The sequence below is a fragment of the Gorilla gorilla genome, chromosome 20, assembly GCF_029281585.2.
Source record: "Gorilla gorilla gorilla isolate KB3781 chromosome 20, NHGRI_mGorGor1-v2.1_pri, whole genome shotgun sequence".
NCBI classification, from domain to species: Eukaryota; Metazoa; Chordata; class Mammalia; order Primates; family Hominidae; genus Gorilla; species Gorilla gorilla.
Window position 1 is genome coordinate 40,365,379 of NC_073244.2, and position 19,178 is coordinate 40,384,556.

General features: G+C 51.7%; 1 protein-coding gene across 2 annotated transcripts; it reads left to right on the forward strand.

The window, feature by feature from the left end:
- Window positions 1-879: 879 nt before the first annotated feature.
- On the forward strand, window positions 880-12,290 carry POP4 (POP4 homolog, ribonuclease P/MRP subunit). 2 transcript variants are annotated; one of them, XM_031004419.3, is made up of 7 exons: window positions 880-1,407; window positions 3,714-3,766; window positions 5,453-5,676; window positions 6,905-6,982; window positions 7,160-7,221; window positions 8,913-9,014; window positions 10,290-12,290. In XM_031004419.3, exons 1-7 carry the CDS (start codon window positions 1,401-1,403, stop codon window positions 10,424-10,426), a joined length of 663 nt encoding a protein of 220 aa, XP_030860279.2. In that variant the 5' UTR covers window positions 880-1,400; the 3' UTR covers window positions 10,427-12,290. The 2 variants fall into 2 exon arrangements, with proteins under 2 accessions (XP_030860279.2, XP_055226642.1); XM_055370667.2 differs by lacking the exon at window positions 880-1,407 and having other exon boundaries at window positions 3,719-3,801.
- The last annotated feature ends 6,888 nt before the right edge of the window (window positions 12,291-19,178 follow it).

Below are 19,178 nucleotides of genomic sequence, written 5' to 3' on the forward strand. Positions count from 1 at the left end.
TTTCCAAATTTTATACGTATAAAATAAATGCATAAGTGTACTACATATGCAAAAACTAATACATAAATTTTATAAAGTCAATGCACTCGGGGTCACTGGGATGAACCAATTTCAGTGCCTGCAGTCTAATGTTTAAAATCAAAATGGTACAAGGTCACCACCAAAGAAATTGTAAGCCAATGTTTCTCAAACTAAAACCTTTGGACATACTCCCAGAATCCCCTGTAAAGAAATGTATACTGTACTCAAAGTTGAGAACCACTGACTTAGCATACAGGGACCGTATTTCTTTTCTCTCCCACCCAGCACAGGCCCAGTGCTCAGCAGAAATTGGGGCTCCACAGTTCTGCCCAACACTGGGTCACTCCTGAGAAGTCTGCACCAGGCCTTCCTGCACCTTTCCACTAAGCAATGGAGTTTGTTTATTCATTTATTTATTTATATGGAATTTATTTATTTATTTATTTTGGAGACAGGGTCTCACTCTGTCACCCAGGCTGGAGTGCAGTAGCGCAATCCAGGTTCACTGCAGCCCTAAACTCCTTGGGCTCAACTGATCCTCCCACCTCAGATACCCGAGTAGTTGGGACTACAGGCACGCACCACCACGTCTGGATAATTTTTTTAAAATGTTTTGTAGAGATGGGGGTCTCCCGATGTTGCCCAGGCTGGTCTCGAACTCCTGGGCTCAAGAGATCCTCCCGCCTGCGCCTCTCACCGTGTGAGCCACCTTTGATCTTATTGCTATGATTTTTTTATTGATAAAAACTAATATTCTGAGTCTCAAGAAAGCTTTCTGAAACTATCAAAGGGACCCAGGCGGCGCATCACTACCTGTGAGGCCGACCCCACTCACAGCACAGACTGCAAGTGAGGCTTACAGATGGGAAGTGCCCTAAGCAAGGTTAAACAGCTAGTTAGCAGCAGACACGGAACTAGAACCTAAGCCTGCTGCCCCAGCTTCGGTGCCCGTGCTCACAGCGGAAGCTGCCTCGGCTCATCCGTAAGGGCGCTGATCAGGGACGACAAAGACCTCACCCCACCGTCCCCGTCCCATTTCCGCCCTCCCAGATCCCCAACCTCCTTCGAGTCCTCTCCAAGTCGCCTCGCCTCGCTCCACTCCAGGCCTTAGCAAGCATTCCACATGCCTTTACCCCAACCCTACTGCCTGTCCCCCAAAAGATGCAGGCAGAAAAGGCCCCAGGAAGCGAGCCCACTCCTCCCCACTGCTCAGCAACACCCCCTACGACGTTCTCAGTAGCCGAATTCCTTTCCAGGCGCATGCGCCCCCGAGGTGGGCGCGCGCCGGTGATGTCACGCATAGCGCCATCTCCGAGCTCCGAGAGTCTGCGACAGCGGCTGCCAGTGCGTCATCAGAGAGCGCCGGAAGCGGTCCGAGAATGAAGAGTAAGCGGGGCCGCGAAGTTGGAGAGGGTTGGGGACGTTAAGGGTCGGGGTCTTGGTACTCGTGGGTGAAATGGGTCCGGGCTACCTGTTGCTGCGGAGTCCTAACAGAACCGCTACAGGAATGGGCCCACCCTACCTAAGAAAAACTGAGGGCTGGAGCACGGGTTAGCCTGGCTCGACCTCAGCTAGGGAGGGATGTCAGGGCTGGAGGCAGGTTCTCCCGGAGGCTGCTCAGTGGTGTGCGATGCTAGAGGAGGGTTCCAGGCCTTGGCTCAACTTGGCCACTACCTCCCGGGGTGACCGCGGTCAAGACCCTGCTCCTTTCTGCGAGCTGGTTTCACACTCTGAACCTGATGCAAAGCGCCGAGAGCTGCTGGGGAATTATATCACTAACCCAAAGCTTTGGTCCTTAGGGGTAGAAGACATGTGCCAGGAAGGGGCGTGTAGACACCGTTAAGACTGGGCCTTCAATCAGAATTTTTATTTTTCATCTCTGCCACTTTCTACCTATATGATCAAGTAGATTGTCTCAGCATGTCTGAGCTTCAGTTTGCTCATGCACATAAGTGTGATGAGAAAAAATATGTGTACCTTGTAATGAGGTTTCTGGCAAGTAATGGATGTTCAGTAATTGTTAGATGTGTATTGTTGCAGAAAGACTTCCAAGTCTGTTACTAAGCACCTGTAACAGATGAAGCAAAGTTATCAGGCCCCGCAAGTTGCTCTCTACAGTTTATAATCCCCATCTTCCATTTGAGGGAGAACTAGATGCTATATATAAAATTTGCAACCACATTGGTTTGCTTGATCAAACAAACATACCTGGCTGGGTGTGGTGGGACACGCCTGTGGTCCCAGCACTTTGGGAGACTGAGGCAGGGGGATCACTTGAGACCCAGAGTTGAAGACCAGCTTGGGCAACAACATAGCGAGACCCTGTCTCTACAAAAACTGGAAAAAAAAAAAAAAAAGAATTAGCCAGGTGTGGTGGCACACACCTGTAGTCCCAGCTACTCAGGAGACTGAGGTGGGAGGATCACTTGAAACCAGGAGGTCGAAGTTGCAGTGAGCTATGATTGTGCCACTGCACTCCAGCCGGGGCAACAGAGCAAAACCCAGTATCAAAACAAACAAACAAACAAACAAAAAAAAAAACTTGTAACCACCTTGCATCAAACATTCTCAGGGAAGTACAAGAAAGCTGGAATTAAATGTACAGAGTATAGTGTAAATTACATTTTCTAGCTATTTAGCTCATAAACCAGGCCTTAGTAGTCCCATTCTTATTCCATTCACACCTGTACTCTGTCCCCAGTGCCATGGTATTCTTCTTTCAAAAAATTAAGAAACAGAAGTGTGGAATTTATTTTAGAGGTTGAAACTTTATTGACCAATGTATATTTTGAGTTTAAAGGAAGAACTGTTGTATTTTATCAGTTCAGGACACCATCGATTATGTGACACATTATAATTTCATATTAAAATGTGAAGAATCTTTTTAAACATCTTACAGTTAACAAAACCTATTTCTAACCATCTACATCCTAGACAGCTATATCATATAACTTTTAATGAGTTACCTTGTTAGCAAGTGCTCAAGCTTCTAACTTGGGGTATTTTAAACCAATGCAACTCAAAATGTGATTCACTGACCTGCAGTAGTATCTGGGAATATGTTAAACACTCAGGATCTAGGGTAGGAGACCAATAATCTGTATTTTAATAAGATCCCAGAGATTTTTACACATGTTAAATTTTGAGAAGCATTCTTTTTAAACCATGTGCTTGGAACTTCTAGCATAGATGTGGCCAGAGGGTGGGATAAGAGGCATCCAAGAAAGCTTTGCTCTTCATACCAATCTCATCTTCTCCTATCTCTGAATAAGCAGTTGTTCTGCTATAAGTGTAGTTCTTTTCTTTTCTTTTTTTTTTTTGAGACAGAGTCTCACTCTGTCACCCAGGCTGGAGTGCAATGGCATGATCTCGGCGCATTGCAGCCTCTGCCTCCCAGGTTCCAGCAATTCTCGTGCCTCAGTCTCCCATGTAGCTGGGAATACAAGTGCAAGCCACCATCCCCGGCTAATTTTTGTATTTTTAGTAGAGACGGGGTTTCACCATGTTGGCCAGGCCGGTCTTGAACTCCTGACCTTGGGTCAGGATCCTCCCGCCTTGACCTCCCAAAGTGCTAGGACTACAGGTGTGAGCCACTGCGCCTAGTGGCGTAGTTATTTTCATAGTTAGAAAAGTCTTGGGTCTTACAGCCATACCCAACAAGAATTGATCATTTCTTTTTTTTAATCCCCCAGGTGTGATCTACCATGCATTGTCTCAGAAAGAGGCAAATGACTCCGATGTCCAGGTCAGTTCTTGGCAGGAGGTCCAGGAGCAACAGAGGTGATGGCAAAGATGGCTCAGTAGCTTCTGAGCCCCCAGCACTGATTGAGATGTCCTTCCCCACATCATACTCCTCATTTTTCTGGCAGACATCTAAGGCTGGATCAAAGTCTGTAGTTCTCATGACCTGTTCCCACGTGCCAGCCTCCTTTTCTGTTGTGCCAAAGTCAAGTTTGGTAAAATGAGGCTTTTCTTAACCTTTTATCATTTCCCACTGTGTTGGGGACACCAGGCTGTGCCCACGTGGTGGGCAGCATCATTCAACCTTGTCACTGTGCCCTCTGCACTTCTGCAGAAGGTGTGCAATCACATATCATAAGTGGAATTTACAGATTATATCTGCCTCGGCCTGCTTTGTCAGTTTCGCAAAAGTTCCTCTTGTGGCTCATAATGAGAGCATTACCTTGAAAGCAAGATTTTGAAAGACCAGTATACCTTTATTTTGCTTCTCCATGAAAGACGAGCCACTCAGGTATTTAAGAGAATCAGATCATTGTCCTATTATAGTCACAATGATGAGAGTGAATTAATTTTTAGTTAGCATCTACAGGTGCAAAGCTGAAGCAGAGTTCCCACCATCATACTGTGAGCTCCCTCAAAGGCTATGTGTACCCTATCTTCCCATCCCCATTGCTCTCCCACAGAAGGAAGGCTGTGTTACTAATGACAGATCAGCATCAGTCTGTCAGCCTCAGTCTTAGCATTTAGCACCTGGCTAGTGCAAAAAGAGCTCAGGAAACAGCCCAGCCAGGAGACAGGCCCTCAGGAGAGAGAACTGCCCAGGTCTGTGGCAGGCATGAGGGCAGTGGCATTGCCACCAAATGAGGAATCCATTATTGGAACTCCAACTTGAGAGGTAGTGAGCTTGGAGGGTTTCTTGTTTGTTTGTTTGTTTGTTTGAGAATTGCACACAATTACGACAGTCATTTTTCCCAGAAGTCCTCTCTAAGAGCCTGTGCTCATTCATGGTAAGTTGACGCCCTGCTCTCAGTGACACCCTTCAGAGAGAGAGAGCCTGGGGCCTGAGATGCTCTTGACGGTACCTTCCTCCAAGTGATGGTCTGCGGGGTGGGAGCGGACCTTTTGGAGAGTGGCCACACCATGTCCACAGAGCTGGAAACCCAGTTAAGGAGTATTGTCCTAAGGGCACAGTGTCAGGGTCCCTGCGCCCTGAGGCTTGGCTGACCCTGGAGCCCTAGTTTTGCTGTTTTCTGTAGTGTTAGGATCACTTCCTCCATAGCTTAGTGCTACTCTGAGCTCACTTTCATCTGGTCATGCCTGGTTGAATATCTTTGTTATACATTTCTCAAGCTTTCTCTTCTGCCAAGGATGAGAGAAGTCTTCTTCAAGATAGAAAGGTTTTGGTCCTTTCAGAATAACCTCAGAAAAGTAGGGCCAGAGCAGGAAGTGAGCGTTTGACATGCTGTTGTGTGTGACAAACGGTCATGAATTGGTGTGTGAGTGTGACTTACATCTCAGCAGCTGTGGGTAGCAGATGCATGGCAGATGAGCAGGTTGTGAGCCTCAGTGGGTAAAGGGATGGGCCCCATTTGCTCTTGCAGTAGCTGCCGGGAATGGCGGGCAGGATGTCTGGGATCCTGGGCTGCCCAGACCGGAGCAGTGAGCGCCGCACCCCCTTGTCCGCCTGCAGCCTTCAGGAGCACAGCGGGCCGAGGCCTTCGTGAGGGCCTTCCTGAAGCGCAGCACGCCCCGCATGAGCCCGCAGGCCCGCGAGGACCAGCTGCAGCGCAAGGCGGTGGTCCTGGAGTACTTCACCCGCCACAAGCGCAAGGAGAAGAAGAAGAAAGCCAAAGGCCTCTCTGCCAGGCAAAGGAGGGAGCTGCGGCTCTTTGACATTAAACCAGAGCAGCAGAGGTAACCTGAGCTCCCCACGTCTTTCTGCCCGCGGTGCTTACCCTTCTTGGTGTGTGAACTTGGCTGAGTGGCTGGGGAGGCAGCCTGGCTCCACCCAAGCTAAGGGCGCCTCTCTGTCGTCTGCCACAAGAGGGCAGCCTTCCTTTACCAATCTGGGCTGTGTTCAGCGAGGCGGGTGAGACAGGACTCATTGTCTGGCCTCTCTCCTCACCTTCACGAGTAAGACCCGTGCAAGTACATCTGTTGCCCGTGGCAACAGGCTGTTTGTCCTTCGGCTTTGTTAGACAGAAAAGAGGAACTGATATGTTTTTAGTGTGTATTACTTTGTAGCTTTTGATAGAGCCAGACAGTCACCCACTCGGGTTTCATTGCCAAAGCAGGATGTTGCCCACACGTTTCAGAAGTTTCCAAAAGGAATGCATCACTGTCCTGTCCTGTGGGAGGATGTCTTCCTCCAGCCGACCCTCCATCCCTCCTTGGTGACGGGTCTGAGTGTGGGTGTCTTGGGGCTGTCTGTAGGCTTTTGCTTGGAGATCAACAGCCAAATAGCCTCCCACGCTCCAGAAGACGCTTAAAGTATGCCACGCTGTTCCCGGCCGCACTCAGGAGATCAGCTGGGCCTCAGGTGGAGAAGGGGCTGCTGCCTCCCAGGGTTTGCCTCCCGGGTGGAGCCCAGGTTGGTTTGAGCTTAAGGTCCTCATTTCTCTAACCTAAGGCTTTGTGGTAACGGATTCCCCACAAGGTATCAAGACTGGCGATAATGGCCCAGAAGAAAGCTGCTGGGATCCTTGCCCCTGCTCCCCCCTTCTTCTCCCCACCACTTGCTTGCCCACCTTCCAGACCAGCCTGCTGCCTCACATGAGGACCTGCGTGACAACCAGCAACCCCTGCTTTGCTGGGGGCTTACTAGGTTCAATTTCACGTAACAGAAAACTTCAAAATAACAGTAGCTTCAACAAGACTCACGTTTATTTCTCTCTCATGAAAAGAAGTCCAGGTGGACACCGCCCTGGGCTGGTGTGGTTCTACCAATGAGGAAACTGAGGTTAGAGAGGTGAAGGTTCTTGGTCTCAGTTATCAGCTCAATTGCTCATCGTAGGATTTGCACATAGTTCCTAATGATCCCAGGTTGCAGTTGTTGGCATCAAGTCAAGCTCTGTGCTATTTGGACATTGTCATCCCAAGCTCATGTTGTCTAACTTTTTCCCTGTTTCTGACTTTGCTGCAGATACAGCCTTTTCCTCCCTCTCCATGAACTCTGGAAACAGTACATCAGGGACCTGTGCAATGGGCTCAAGCCAGACACGTAAGTTGCATTCCTGAAGCTTTGCTCTTTGGGGTGGATCTCAAGCCTCTGATCATTGTAAATGCAGCTTCAGGAACCAGCGTTGGTATTGCCTGGCTGCAGATGGTTAAAGACCTAGTTGCTTCTTTTGGAACTTTTAATCATGATGTAAACCAAGGGCTTCTGTTTACCCTGCAGGCAGCCACAGATGATTCAGGCCAAGCTCTTAAAGGCAGATCTTCACGGGGCTATTATTTCAGGTAATTTACCTAAGAGCGTGTAGCACATGGCCATCCAGAGGTTCACTCTGTCACTCTGTGGAGAGCCGGGGCGTGTGTTCTGTTGGACACACTCTTTACCATGTGGATTCCCTGAGATGGCCTCCGGTCACCATCATCCCCGTCCTAAGGGTGGGAGATGCTTCTCGCTGGCTGTCTTAGCCAGTCCGGCCATTTGCTGGACACACCCTAAGTGGTCTCTGTGTACCTTCTCCACACAGGGACCCCTGTTGGTACCCTAAAGGGCACAGTGGCTGCGAGCACTCACCCATGGCCTGGGATCTTGAACACAGAATCCCTTTCATCCAATGCTGTGGTTTCAAATGTGAGCTACACCTGACAGCCTCCAAGGTGACATCTCCAGCATAGGCCTGTCCCCTGAACTCCAGGCTCAGGCATCCAGCTGCCCACTTGACATAGCCACCTGGATGTTCAGGGGGCATCTCAGACTTTACATAGCCAAAGCTGCCCCCGATTCTCCTCACAGCAACCCCTCCTGGTCTTTTCCATCTCAGTTAATTACTCAGTTATTTACACTGGTTGTTCAGGCCAAAAACCTAAACAGTGTCTATGTTTCTTCTTTCCTAATCTCCTCTAATCCTTCGGAACATCCTACTACTTAAATTCAGCCACTGTCATTCCCCAGATTACCTCAGACACAGCTCCTCACCACACCAGGCAGCCAGAGTGCCGGTTATATAGAAATCAGAGCACGTTCCTTCCCTGCTTCAAGTCTTCTGGCAACGTCCCATCGTATGGGAGTAAACCTGCCTCTTTGCTGTGGTCTAAGGCCTCCCCGCTCCCTGGGGCAGCAGGCCTCCCACACTGCCTTCCTCCTGCCCTGCCTCAGGGCTTCGCCTCTGCTCCTTACCTCTACCCGGGAGTTCTCCTGTGTGTGCACAGTCCAGCTTCTCATTGTTCAGCCCTGCTGCAATGCCACTCCCCTGAGGGTCTACCATTGCAAACCATAACCCTCCACACATTGCCCTGTCCCTACTCTTCATAGCACTCGTTGCTGTCAGAAAGTAGAATGGTGTGGTTCACCGTGCATCACCCTGCCTTGCTAGAACCCGGGCTCCGTGAGAGTAGGATCCAGGACCGCCTCTTTCCGTGCTGTGTCCCTGGCATCTCCCGAGGATGGTGCAGGCATTCCGCAGCTGCTTGGTGACTCTGTCCGCTACGCTGAGGCTCGGGTCAGGACGAGGGAGGGGCTGCTGCTTGTGATGGTGGCTCATCTCGCAGTGCTGGCTGCTGGGCAGCTCTGCAGCCAGACTCACGTTCCAGCCAGCATCCTGGGCAGTGCATGGTGGTGTTTGTGCAGATCTGGCAAGGGAGACCTGGCTGCATCAGAGCAGCCAGCCCGTGGACCCTGATGGTGCTGGGCACATATGTGACCTTTAATTCCAGAATCCTGCCCAAGACCCCTGTGGCCACAGACCCTCCGACGACACCTCATAGAAACAGTCCAGAGGCTGCAAAGCCCCAGGGGAAGCCTGGATTCTCGTTGGTTACATCAGGGCCCAGCTGTTGAGCCCCCACCCCCTGGGTGCTCTCTTCTTTCGTCTGCTAGCTCAGAGGGTGGGATCACCACCCCCTACCCCTGAGGCCTGGTTCTCTGTGGTTCCCCCAGCACCACAGAGGCCTGAGCCTGGAACTGTCCTTTTTCTTTGCAGTGACAAAATCCAAATGCCCCTCTTATGTGGGTATTACAGGAATCCTTCTACAGGAAACAAAGCACATTTTCAAAATTATCACCAAAGAAGACCGCCTGAAAGGTATGTAGGTGTTTCCGAGGGCATTGCTTGTGGGCTGTGGTTCCCAGCTACTGCGTTAGCCTTTTCCTCAAGGCTCCAAGAGTTTGATTTGACCCCTCAAGTCAGCGCAGATTGCAGATACTTGCTGAACCTGCATTAAAGCCTGCAGAGACCATCCCCTGCACCCGTGGCTCCCCCAAGAGGTGTGTGTCAGTGCAGCCTGCAACCCCGGCCAGAAATGGCCAAGGGGAAGGAAGACCTGCTTGGCTGTGCCTCAGGGGACCTGGGTCTGTTTGGGCCCCAGGAGAGGGCCTCCACCTGCCCCAAAGGCTGCTGCTCCCAGAGGAATGTAGCCAAACAGGCAGCAGGGTAGAAACAGGAGCGGCGCCTGTCCCTGGAGTTCTGAGCTGTGTCCTTGGCGATAACACTTGGGTTCCATCCGTGGCCAGCATTGCTCTAGCAGATACTTTGGGTCGGCCAGGATTTCTACACCCCGCCTTACCCACAAATCCAGAGATATCAAACCATAGTTAGAAGGTTTTGTTCCTTTAATTTTTTTTTTTTTTTTTTTGGAGACAGTCTCGCTCTTTCACCCAGGCTGGAGTGCAGTGGCGCAATCTCGACTCACTGCAGCCTCCACTCCCGGATTCAAGGGATTCTTCTGCCTCAGCCTCCTGAGTAGCTGGGATTACAGGCACGCGCCACCACGCCCGGCTAATTTTTGTATTTTTAGTAGAGGCAGGGTTTCACCATGTTGGACAGGCTGGTCTCAAACTCCTGAACTCAAGTGATCCACCTGCCTCAGCCTCCTAAAGTGCTGGGATTATAGGTGTGAGCCACCGCGCCCAGCCTTCTTCCTTTAATTTTTGAGCTTGTTTTTTCTTGTTGCTTCCCTTATTTTCCTACGTATCCTTCTACCTCACATTGTAAACCTCGGAAAGTGGTATAAGAGTTTCTCCACAGAGCATAAGGCCAGGAGCCCATCTGAAAGTTAATGTGGGAAAACCAGTTTCTGGCAGGTGTTCTGGGACTTTCTGGTTCTGGGAATTTGGTCTATAGCCTTTGACCCTGAAGATTAGGTGCCAAGTTACATTTAGCATGTGACTAGATTGACCTGTGGCAGAATAACCACAGGCAACCCTAATGCCCCTCCGCTTGTGGGTTTCCCGTTTCCTATTAGCTTATTTTTTTCATTCAATGTGTTCTGAATAATATTCTACCTAAAAGTAAAATATTAATAAATAAATATTTTTCCTCATCTTTTTTTCTCCTGCCCTTTTTTTTTTTTTTTTTCAGTTATCCCCAAGCTAAACTGCGTGTTCACTGTGGAAACCGATGGCTTTATTTCTTACATTTACGGGAGCAAATTCCAGCTTCGGTCAAGTGAACGGTCTGCGAAGAAGTTCAAAGCGAAGGGAACAATTGACCTGTGAATTCTTTGCCGTCTAAGGCAGTTGTTTATGACAGCTGAAAACTGGACACTCCCTGAATGTCCACCTTTCAGTGAAGAGGTAGTTAAGCCAGTTCCATTTATAGACGACCTCCAGCCAGTGACGCTCCGAGGTGAGGATGTTGAACAACATGGGAAGGTCGCAGTGTACTAAGTGAAGAAGTCAGAGGACAGAGGAATTTCTCTTTCTAGGAGATTTTCATTTTGTGTGACTCCCATGGGGAGGAACAGACTGGCAGGAAGCACACTGGGGTTAACACTGGTTGGCTTGAATAGGATTATTCGATTTTTTAAAATACTTTTCCATGTTTTCTGAGTGCTCTATGATAAATCAGTTGCATCTGTGATAATACAATACATATGTGGACATAAACAGGGATCAAATAAAGGAGGTATTGCTGCAGTCCAGCCAGGTTGAAAGGGAAGGGGGGTCCCCAAAGGTCCATTGGATGGCAGGTGTCTACAGAGGCACGCCTTTGGGTGGAACTCTGACCCACCTAAGGTTTACTTTGCTATTTCAGGAAGGTTGAAGAGGATTGAAGGGTGAGTTGCTAAGTGACTTAGGGCTTATTCACTTCAGGAATCGCAGCTGGGGTGGACCCCAGGAGCAGAGCACTGCGTGCAGCTGTGCCCATGCATGGTTGCCCCAGCGTAGTGAGATGGGACCTGCCGCAGCATGCCCACTCCTGAGCTGCCAGGCTGAGCCATGGAGGACTGAAAGGAGGTCGCCCGGCATCACCTCCCGAGGTGAGACCTGCTGCAAAAGCCAAGCCAGCAGCATTGACGCCCTTTGATATCTTCGCCATTTTTGCTGCTGAAAGACTTGGCTTTTCAGTCTGACCTTGGCCATCTGTGACGATGTGTCTGTAAAGGCAGTGGGTCAGGCCCTTCCATGCAGGGCCAGAGGAAAAGCGGGCCCAGGGCTGCAGTGAGAGCGGGGCAGGGGACCAGCCTACCAGATGGGTTGGAAACATGGCTCAGAAGGACCAACTACCCCTTCCCTTTGAGGAGCAAGTCTCTGCCGATCAGCATGGCAAGGCCAGGAGCCCTCCTGGCGAAAGGCAGGCCACAAATCTGTTCTTCCCCAGGAGAAGTAGCAGTGCCGGGGCTTTGCGTTCCTGGTAACTTCCACCCAAACCACGCCAGAGAGAAACACCGTAGTGGAGAAGGGAAGTGGGAGCGCTGACTGCTGTGTGCCAGGAGAGTAGAAAGGCCCAGGTCTGTGCCACCACCCCTCCCCAAGGCTCATAGTGCACCCAGAGTCTCACAGGGACCAACACGGTGCCTCGGTCCTGCTTCCATCTGTGCAAGTGTCCTCTGCTCACCAGGGTGTTCTGAGGCAGCTCAAGTGCTCTCCCCCAAGCAGCACGCAGTCACCGCTGCCAGTGATGAACACATGCACAGGCTAGGCACGTGGAGCCCAAGCACACTGCCACCTCGGACACGGGGCCCGGCCCAGCAACTGCCTTGTGGTGTGGCCGTCCTCATCTGCCACAGGAAGACAGACTTCGAGGGACCCTTTGCCTAAGGCCTCGCTGACTCAAGGGTAGAATTGAGATTTGGACCTAATAGTCAGGCTCCAGCACTGTGCTTTGAGCTACAGGGTGGCTGCAGGATGAGACGGATGCAGTTCAAAGTGCAGGATGTGCTGCCTTTATTACCTGCTTTCCGGCTGAGCAAATCCCTGTCTTGAGTGGGAAGTGGCATCTATTCCCCCAGCCATCTGAAAATGCTGTGTTCATAACCGAATAGGTGCTGTAGCTTCCTAGCCATCCTGCTCTTACCCACCCCTCTGCAATGTAAAAGGCGTCCACTGTTGTGTAAATACACAGTTGCTTTCCAGAAAAGTTGTTGGTACCACTTGCCATGTGAAATCTGTTTTTCATTTAGCTCAGACTCAAGTTCCTGTGTGAGTGGCGGTTTAATTTGTAGATACCTCTCCCTCTCCCCCAAGGAGACATGGTGAGGGTGCTCACCGGCCACTAAGCTACTGCTGTGCCTGCCTGTTTCTAGGATACACTGTTGCCCCCATGGCCCACCCAGGGGTCATATCTCCCAGGTAGAGGAGGGAAAGGGGAGGGCCCAGCTGGGCAGGACATGGTTCCTGATGAGGAACAGCTGCAGAAAGCATGACCTGAGGCCCAGGGGCTGTGGCAGGGGCCAGGGCTGCCATGTCTCCACAGGCTGCGGCACAGCATGTCATGGAGGGTAATGTGGTGCTTTTTGGCCCGATCTCTCCCATGTCCACTGTCCAAGGAGCAGGACCCTGGCAGAGCTGAGGTCTTGGCCGTGTGGTCCCACGGGAGACAGAGCCACATTCGACTTGTGTAAGCCTCCATGCACCAGAGAAAGTGCCAAAGAGGAGAGAGAGAGTGGTTAGCAACTCAGGACAGGACCCAGAGGCTGCAGGACTGGGAGACATCAGCCCAGCGACCCACTGTTCAAAGAGTGGGGCCCAGGGGCCCTTTACATCTTCCCAGTGCCCAGCTGCCACACAGGGTCTGCAGAGGATAGGCCAGAGCCTCGGGGGAAAGGATGAGGTTCTTGGAGGAGAAAGGACAGCGTGGGCCATGGCTGATGTATCCATCTGCTCTAATCTTCATAACAAAATGCCACACACGGGGCTGCAGCATTTTCTCACAGCTCTTGAGGCTGGAAGCCAAAGATCAAGGTGCTGGCAGGGCTGGTTTCTGGAGAGGCCTCTCCCTTCTTGTCCTCACATGGCCTTTCCTCCCTGTGTGCAAGGAAAGTGATCCCTCAGGTCTTTTCCTTGTAGAAGGACGCCAGTCCTATTGGATCAGGCCCTGTTCTTATGAACTGAAAGTCTCCAGTCACAGTGGGGGCAAGGGCTTTATCATATGAATTTGGAGACCCAAGTCAGTCCACAGCCACCCCGAAGCTTTCCCAGCCAGGACAGCCTGGTTGTGCCTCCCAGAAAGACTCCAACAGCTACCTGGCTCCCAACCTCAGACACTAGCCAGGCCTTCTCTTTCCCCCATATGGGCTGCTTCTACCACTAGCCAGTCCAGCCAGCCCCAATGCTGGCCCCTGAGCTGCCATCACCACTGGATTCTGTGACATGCTCATACAGGAACTTGGGTCCAGGGCTGCTCCCTCCAGTACCCAGGGCCCCTGAGCTGCCCAGTTCCCCTTCACTTTTGCAAACAGCTGAACTCCTCCCGCTGGGGCCAGGCACAGTCTGGATGGTGGAGGAAATGCGTGTGCAGGTGGGCAGGATGGGCAGAGAAGTCTCCCTGGAGCAGGGGCTCCGGCTCTAGGCAGCTGTGGGTGTGAAGAGTGTATTCACACCAAGGCTCAGGGCGGGAGCTCGCAGAAGCATCGTGGAGGACCCAGGAAGGCAGGGGAAGCCTGCGAGGGTCTGCCCCCTGGACTCAGGCAGGCAGGAGGAGAGGCCGGAAGGGGTATATGGCTGCCAGGAGTGGAGAGATGGCAGAGATGCTGGAAAAGCCCTAATCCATGGGGCAGGAGGTGGAGTTCTGCTGATCCATTCACGGAGTTCTGAAGTCTTGGGGACCTTGGTGCCGCCATCTGTCAAGTGGGGCCATTAGACTAGACCCAGCGTTCCTGGAATGGCATCCTGGAACTTCCCATATCAGAGTTAGTGGGTGCACATTCAGAGCAGCCAGACCCTGGGCTGCACCTCAGACCTACTGAATCAGCCTCTGGAGGTGGGACCCAGATAGCTGTGTGTTTACCTAAGACCCCAGCTGATCACTGATGTTTGAGGACGCTGGGCTCCAGATGGCGTCTAAAGTCTCTTCCAGCTCTGAGGTCTGGACTGTGATTTCAGACTTGGGACTCTCAGGCCAATGTTTTCTGGAGGCTGGGAAAGATCATCAAATGACTGATCTCCCAGGTTCCAAAGAGTAAACAGGAACATCCCTCCACAAAGCCGTAAATTCTGGTAAAAAACCTTGCTTTCTGGACAATGGCTTTAGCTTTAATTTAGTTTGCATTTGTTAGCTATAATGTCTAATTAAGACATCTGTTAAATGTCTATAATATTAATTTAATAGAAGGAGTTCTAATAGAACTGTATTGGAATTGTCCATTTAATTAACCTCGTGAGCCTTTAATGGCTGTCTTAAATACACATCATTAACAAGAGTGCTAGACAAATTAAAATTAGAGTCAATAACATTCTTGGTAATTTTTCCTGAGCTGTGAAGGACAAGCCTTGCTAACTAGACAGGCGCAGAGATAGGCTGTGTTCACAGGAGGGTGGGCGCTGCTGTCCTAGAGGGCATCTGAAATGGACAGGCCCCAAGTGGGATTCAGCTATTCTGTGTCTTGGTCCACTTTGCCCATAAAAGATAACCTCCAGTCATAGGAGGCAGGTCTCAGGAGCAAAGACCTGCCCTTCCCTGTGCCTTTTACAGAAAACGTTTGCTGGGCCAGGCGTGGTGGCTCACGTGAGCCTATAATCCCAGCACTTTGGGAGACTGAGGCAAGAGGATTGCTTGAGCCTGGGAGTTTGAGACCAGCCTGGGCAACATAGCAAGACCCCATGTCTACAAAAAAAAAATTTAAAAATTGAGCTACACATGGTGGCATATGCCTATAATCCCAGCTACTCAGGAGGCTGAGGTGGGAAGATCACTTGAGCCCAAGAGGTTGAGGTTGCAGTAAGCCATAATTGTGCCACTGCACTCCAGCCTGGATGACAGATGAGACCCTATCTCTAAAAAAAACAAGAAAGAAAGAAAAAGAAAAAGTGGCCTGATCCATCAGAGCTCCTGGAGGAGGGACTGGCTTAGGAGGGAGATGGAGGAGGATATAGGACCTCACCCAGAGACTCACAAAACACCGGATAGATGCACAGACTGGGTGAGATGCAACAGACTGGGATAGGGAAGGATTGCCTGGGACAGGCCGGGGAGCAGGATGAAATGGAAAACATTCCATTCTTTTGCCTCCACCACCCCACTAAGCCATTCTCACTCAAGTGACTGCGTCTCTCCAGAGCCAGTGGTCAGTTCTCCACCTCTGCCTTGCCTGGCCTCTCATCGGCATTTAACAGGTCATCCCTTCCTTCCTCCTGGAACACCTCTTATCCCCACACTCCCGACTTTCCTCCTGCCTCCCTGGCTACTCCCTCTCAGTGTCCTTTGGGAGCTCCTCTGCAGAACTTCTCAGTGTTAGAATGCCCTGAGCTCTGCCTTTGGACTTCTTTCCCCATTCCCTCCATAGCTGTCTCGTACACCACTTCAGATCCACCAGACCCACATGTGTAACTTGGTTTACTGTCTGCCTCCTGCCAGCTAGAACGGAAGTTCCTAAGGACAGGACTCTGTTTTCCTCGCTGCCATACCCTCACTCATCCAGAGCGTATCTGACTGTATTCAGTGTTCTGTGACTGTTGAGGAAATGAGAAAGCTGCCCACCAGGCTCCACCTGGAGGTCTAACAGGCAGCCCAGCATGGTGGGCTGCACACAGCATGACGGACTTCCCTTCTCTTCCCTTCCTTCCACCCGCGCCTCTGCGGAGGCCCCTCGCCTCTTGGATGCTCAGGCGGGAAACCAAGGAGCCATCCTGATTCCTCCCTTGCTTTCATGCCCCCACCAACCTTTCATCACAACCTGGTGGCCCTCCTTGCAACCCTCCCACCACCTGCTGCTCCAGCCCCCTTCCACCCACCTGCCAGCACCCAGCCACAGCCACAGCCCCCCGCTGGCCTCCCTGCATCCACGCCTGGCCTCACTGTAGCCCGGGTGACCTTTGTGAAACATGACTCAGAGGGTGCCTCTCCCGCTGAAAACCCACAAGTGACTTCCTGCTGCACGCAGAATGAGAGCCAGCCCCTGACCGGCATCATCAAGGCCCTTCCAGATCGGACCCCAGCCCACCCCTGCCATCGTGGTCCACCTTCCCACTGCACCCTGTGCCTCTCTACACCCCCAAGCATGCGATTGTCCCCGTGCACATCTGTGCCTGCCATTCCTTCCTCTCGGGCTTTCTCCTGACCCCTCAATCTGCAGGCAGCCTCCCTGCGTTCAGCTCTGCACACAGGGAAGGCCCCATCATCCTAGCTCTGCAGCCCCCACCCCAACCAGTCACTCTGTCACATTACTCTGTCTGATATTTCCATTTCCTTTTTTTGAGACAGGGTCTCGCTCTGTCACCCAGGCTGGAGTGCAGTGGTGTGATCATAGCTCACTTCAGCCTCAACCTCCCTGGCTCAAGCGATCCTCACACCTCAGCCCCTCAAGTAGATGGGACCACAGGTGCATGCCACCATGCCTGGCTAATTTTTGTTTGCTTGTTTTTTTGAAGAGCTGGGGGTCTTGCTGTGTTGCCCAGGCTGGTCTCAAACTCCTGGCCTTAAGCAATCCTCCTGCCTCAGCCTCCCGAAGCGCTGGAATTACAAGCGCGAGCCACTGCATCCAGCAGTCTTATGTTTTCTGTACCACTTCTCAGTCCCCAGTGCAACCATATCTGCCTGTTTCATATCATTTTCTTCCACTGGAATGTGAGCTGCTCGGACGCTGGGACACTGCCCATGGTGTTCGCCGCCATAACATTGTAAGCCCCCTGCAGGGGAGAACACTGCCTTGCATATAATAAGTGCTCAGTAAATATTTGTTTTCTGACCCAAAAAGAAAAAATGAGCCCAGGATGTGCCTCTAATAATGTTGAATAAGGGTTGGCACACAGCAACTGAAAGTGATGCTGGTCGGTGACCCCCGTCTGGGCCAGATGAGCCCGTGTGGCTTGCCCAGGGCAGGGCAGCTGCACATCCTGAGTCCAACGTGCCACCCCCCCTTCCTTGTCGGTGGGCACCCCTGGTAGCAGGAGCCCCGGGTGAGAAGGCAGCCCTGTGCCACTGGGCCCTGGCACCCCAGCTGTGCAGACCGAGGAGGTTATGCTCCATCAACAGCTGCGACGTGCAGCGCGTGTGGCCCGCGCTTCTCTGCCCCTTTCAGTTTCCCCCATGAAGCCCCAGGGTCTGGCAGGAGCAGCTATGGCTGGCGCTGCATAGCCTGGCCTGGAGAGGCTGAGCCCAGCAGGAAACCTGAGTCAGGAAACCCAAGTTCAAGGCCCAAGTTCCCCGAGACCTTCGGTTCCAACCACGGAGAACGTGAAGAAAGGGAGTGTGGTGTTTATTGCAGGCACATTTGATCTACACAAATTAAACTGTATCCTCTACCAAAAGAGAGGGAGGGAGGGGAGGAAAGAGAAAGGACGCTGTAGAGAGTGCTGCCAGTGGCTCTGTCCTGCCTGTAGAGTGCTGCCAGTGGAGGCTTGCCTTGCAGCGAATGTGAGATGGAAAGCATCCTCAGTTGCCCTGCTCTCCCAAAAAAGTGTGCGATTATAATGCTTTGTATAAAAAACACAGGCCCCAAACAGGTGCTGTGCCAGAGGGGCTTGCGCTGGCTCATGAGAGCTGATGTGTGCACCTCCTGCAGACGGCACATTCATGCCGGCACCCTGCAACCCTCATGGTGGGAACATTTACACAGCAATTTACACTATGCTACAAACCAGGGCTTGTTACACATGTACCAGCATCCCATCACTGCCCTAAATGCAAGCCGGCTGCTCTGTGTGCAGAACAGGCTGTGTTAAGTCATCTTTAGGGGGCTACCTAGCCCCGTGGAAGATGGGCCTCTGTGGCCTGGGAGCTGGAGACAGAGCGCTTGCTGGCTAAGGCAGGGGAGACTGCAAACAGAGGATGTGTGTTTTCTCAGGGCATATGTTATACTTCAATTTAAAATGTTTGTAGAAGAACCATTTGAACTATTATGTGGGTTCTTAATAAATATCTGAAATCATTTGAGCATCTCTCCAGCAGTCTCATTTCTTAATGGTAATGCCAGGCCAGGCATGATGGCTCATGTCTGTAATCTCAGCACTTTGGGAGGCCGAGGCAGGCGGATCACTTGAGGTTAGGAGTTCAAGGCTAGCCTGGCCAACATGGTGAAAACCAGTCTCTACTAAAAATACAAAAACAAGCTGGGCGTGGTGGCAGGCGCCTGTAATCCCAGCTACTCAAGAGGCTGAGGCAGGAGAATTGCTTGAACACAGGAGGCGGAGGTTGCAGTGAGCTGAGATAGCACCATTGTACTCCAGCATGGGGGACAGATCGAGACTCTGTCTCAAAAAAAATAAAAATGGTAATGCCCAGGTTACCCTAAGTGGCTCTTGCTTGAAAATCACAGATTTAAAGCAAGGAAACCCACATTCCTAAGAAATGCAGTATGTCACCAAACTCACAATTTTAATAGCTCCCTCCTTTCAAAATACGGGCTCTTCCTCTACCCCAGAACTCCAGGGACCAAGTGCTCTGCAGCCCTGTCACTAGGGCGTGGTTGCCACAGCTCTCCTGGTCCCGCCCTGTGAGGTCTCCAATTGAGTAGTGAGTGAGTGAGTGGTGATGACAGGACTCTGGGGCCACAGGGCGCGGTGGGAGGGGAACAGGGCCTGTGGCAGAGGCCCCTGGCAGGTCTGGAAGTAGGCTGGCTTCCCTCAGGACCTGACCTTAAGACAAGCCGGAGAGCTGAGCTGGAGTCAGGCAGGCTGAAGCCTCCTGCAGAGGAGCTGGGGTAGGAAGTGGGGCCTGCAGGGGCATGGTGCTGAGAGGCAGCTGGAGGCTTCAGGCACCAGGCAGGGCAGCAGGAAGTGAGGAAGACTGGCAGTGAACTGGAGAGGCCAAGGGCCGGAAGACCAGCTAGGAGGTTGTGGCCGGTGCTAGACGTCTGCGGCTTAACCAGGG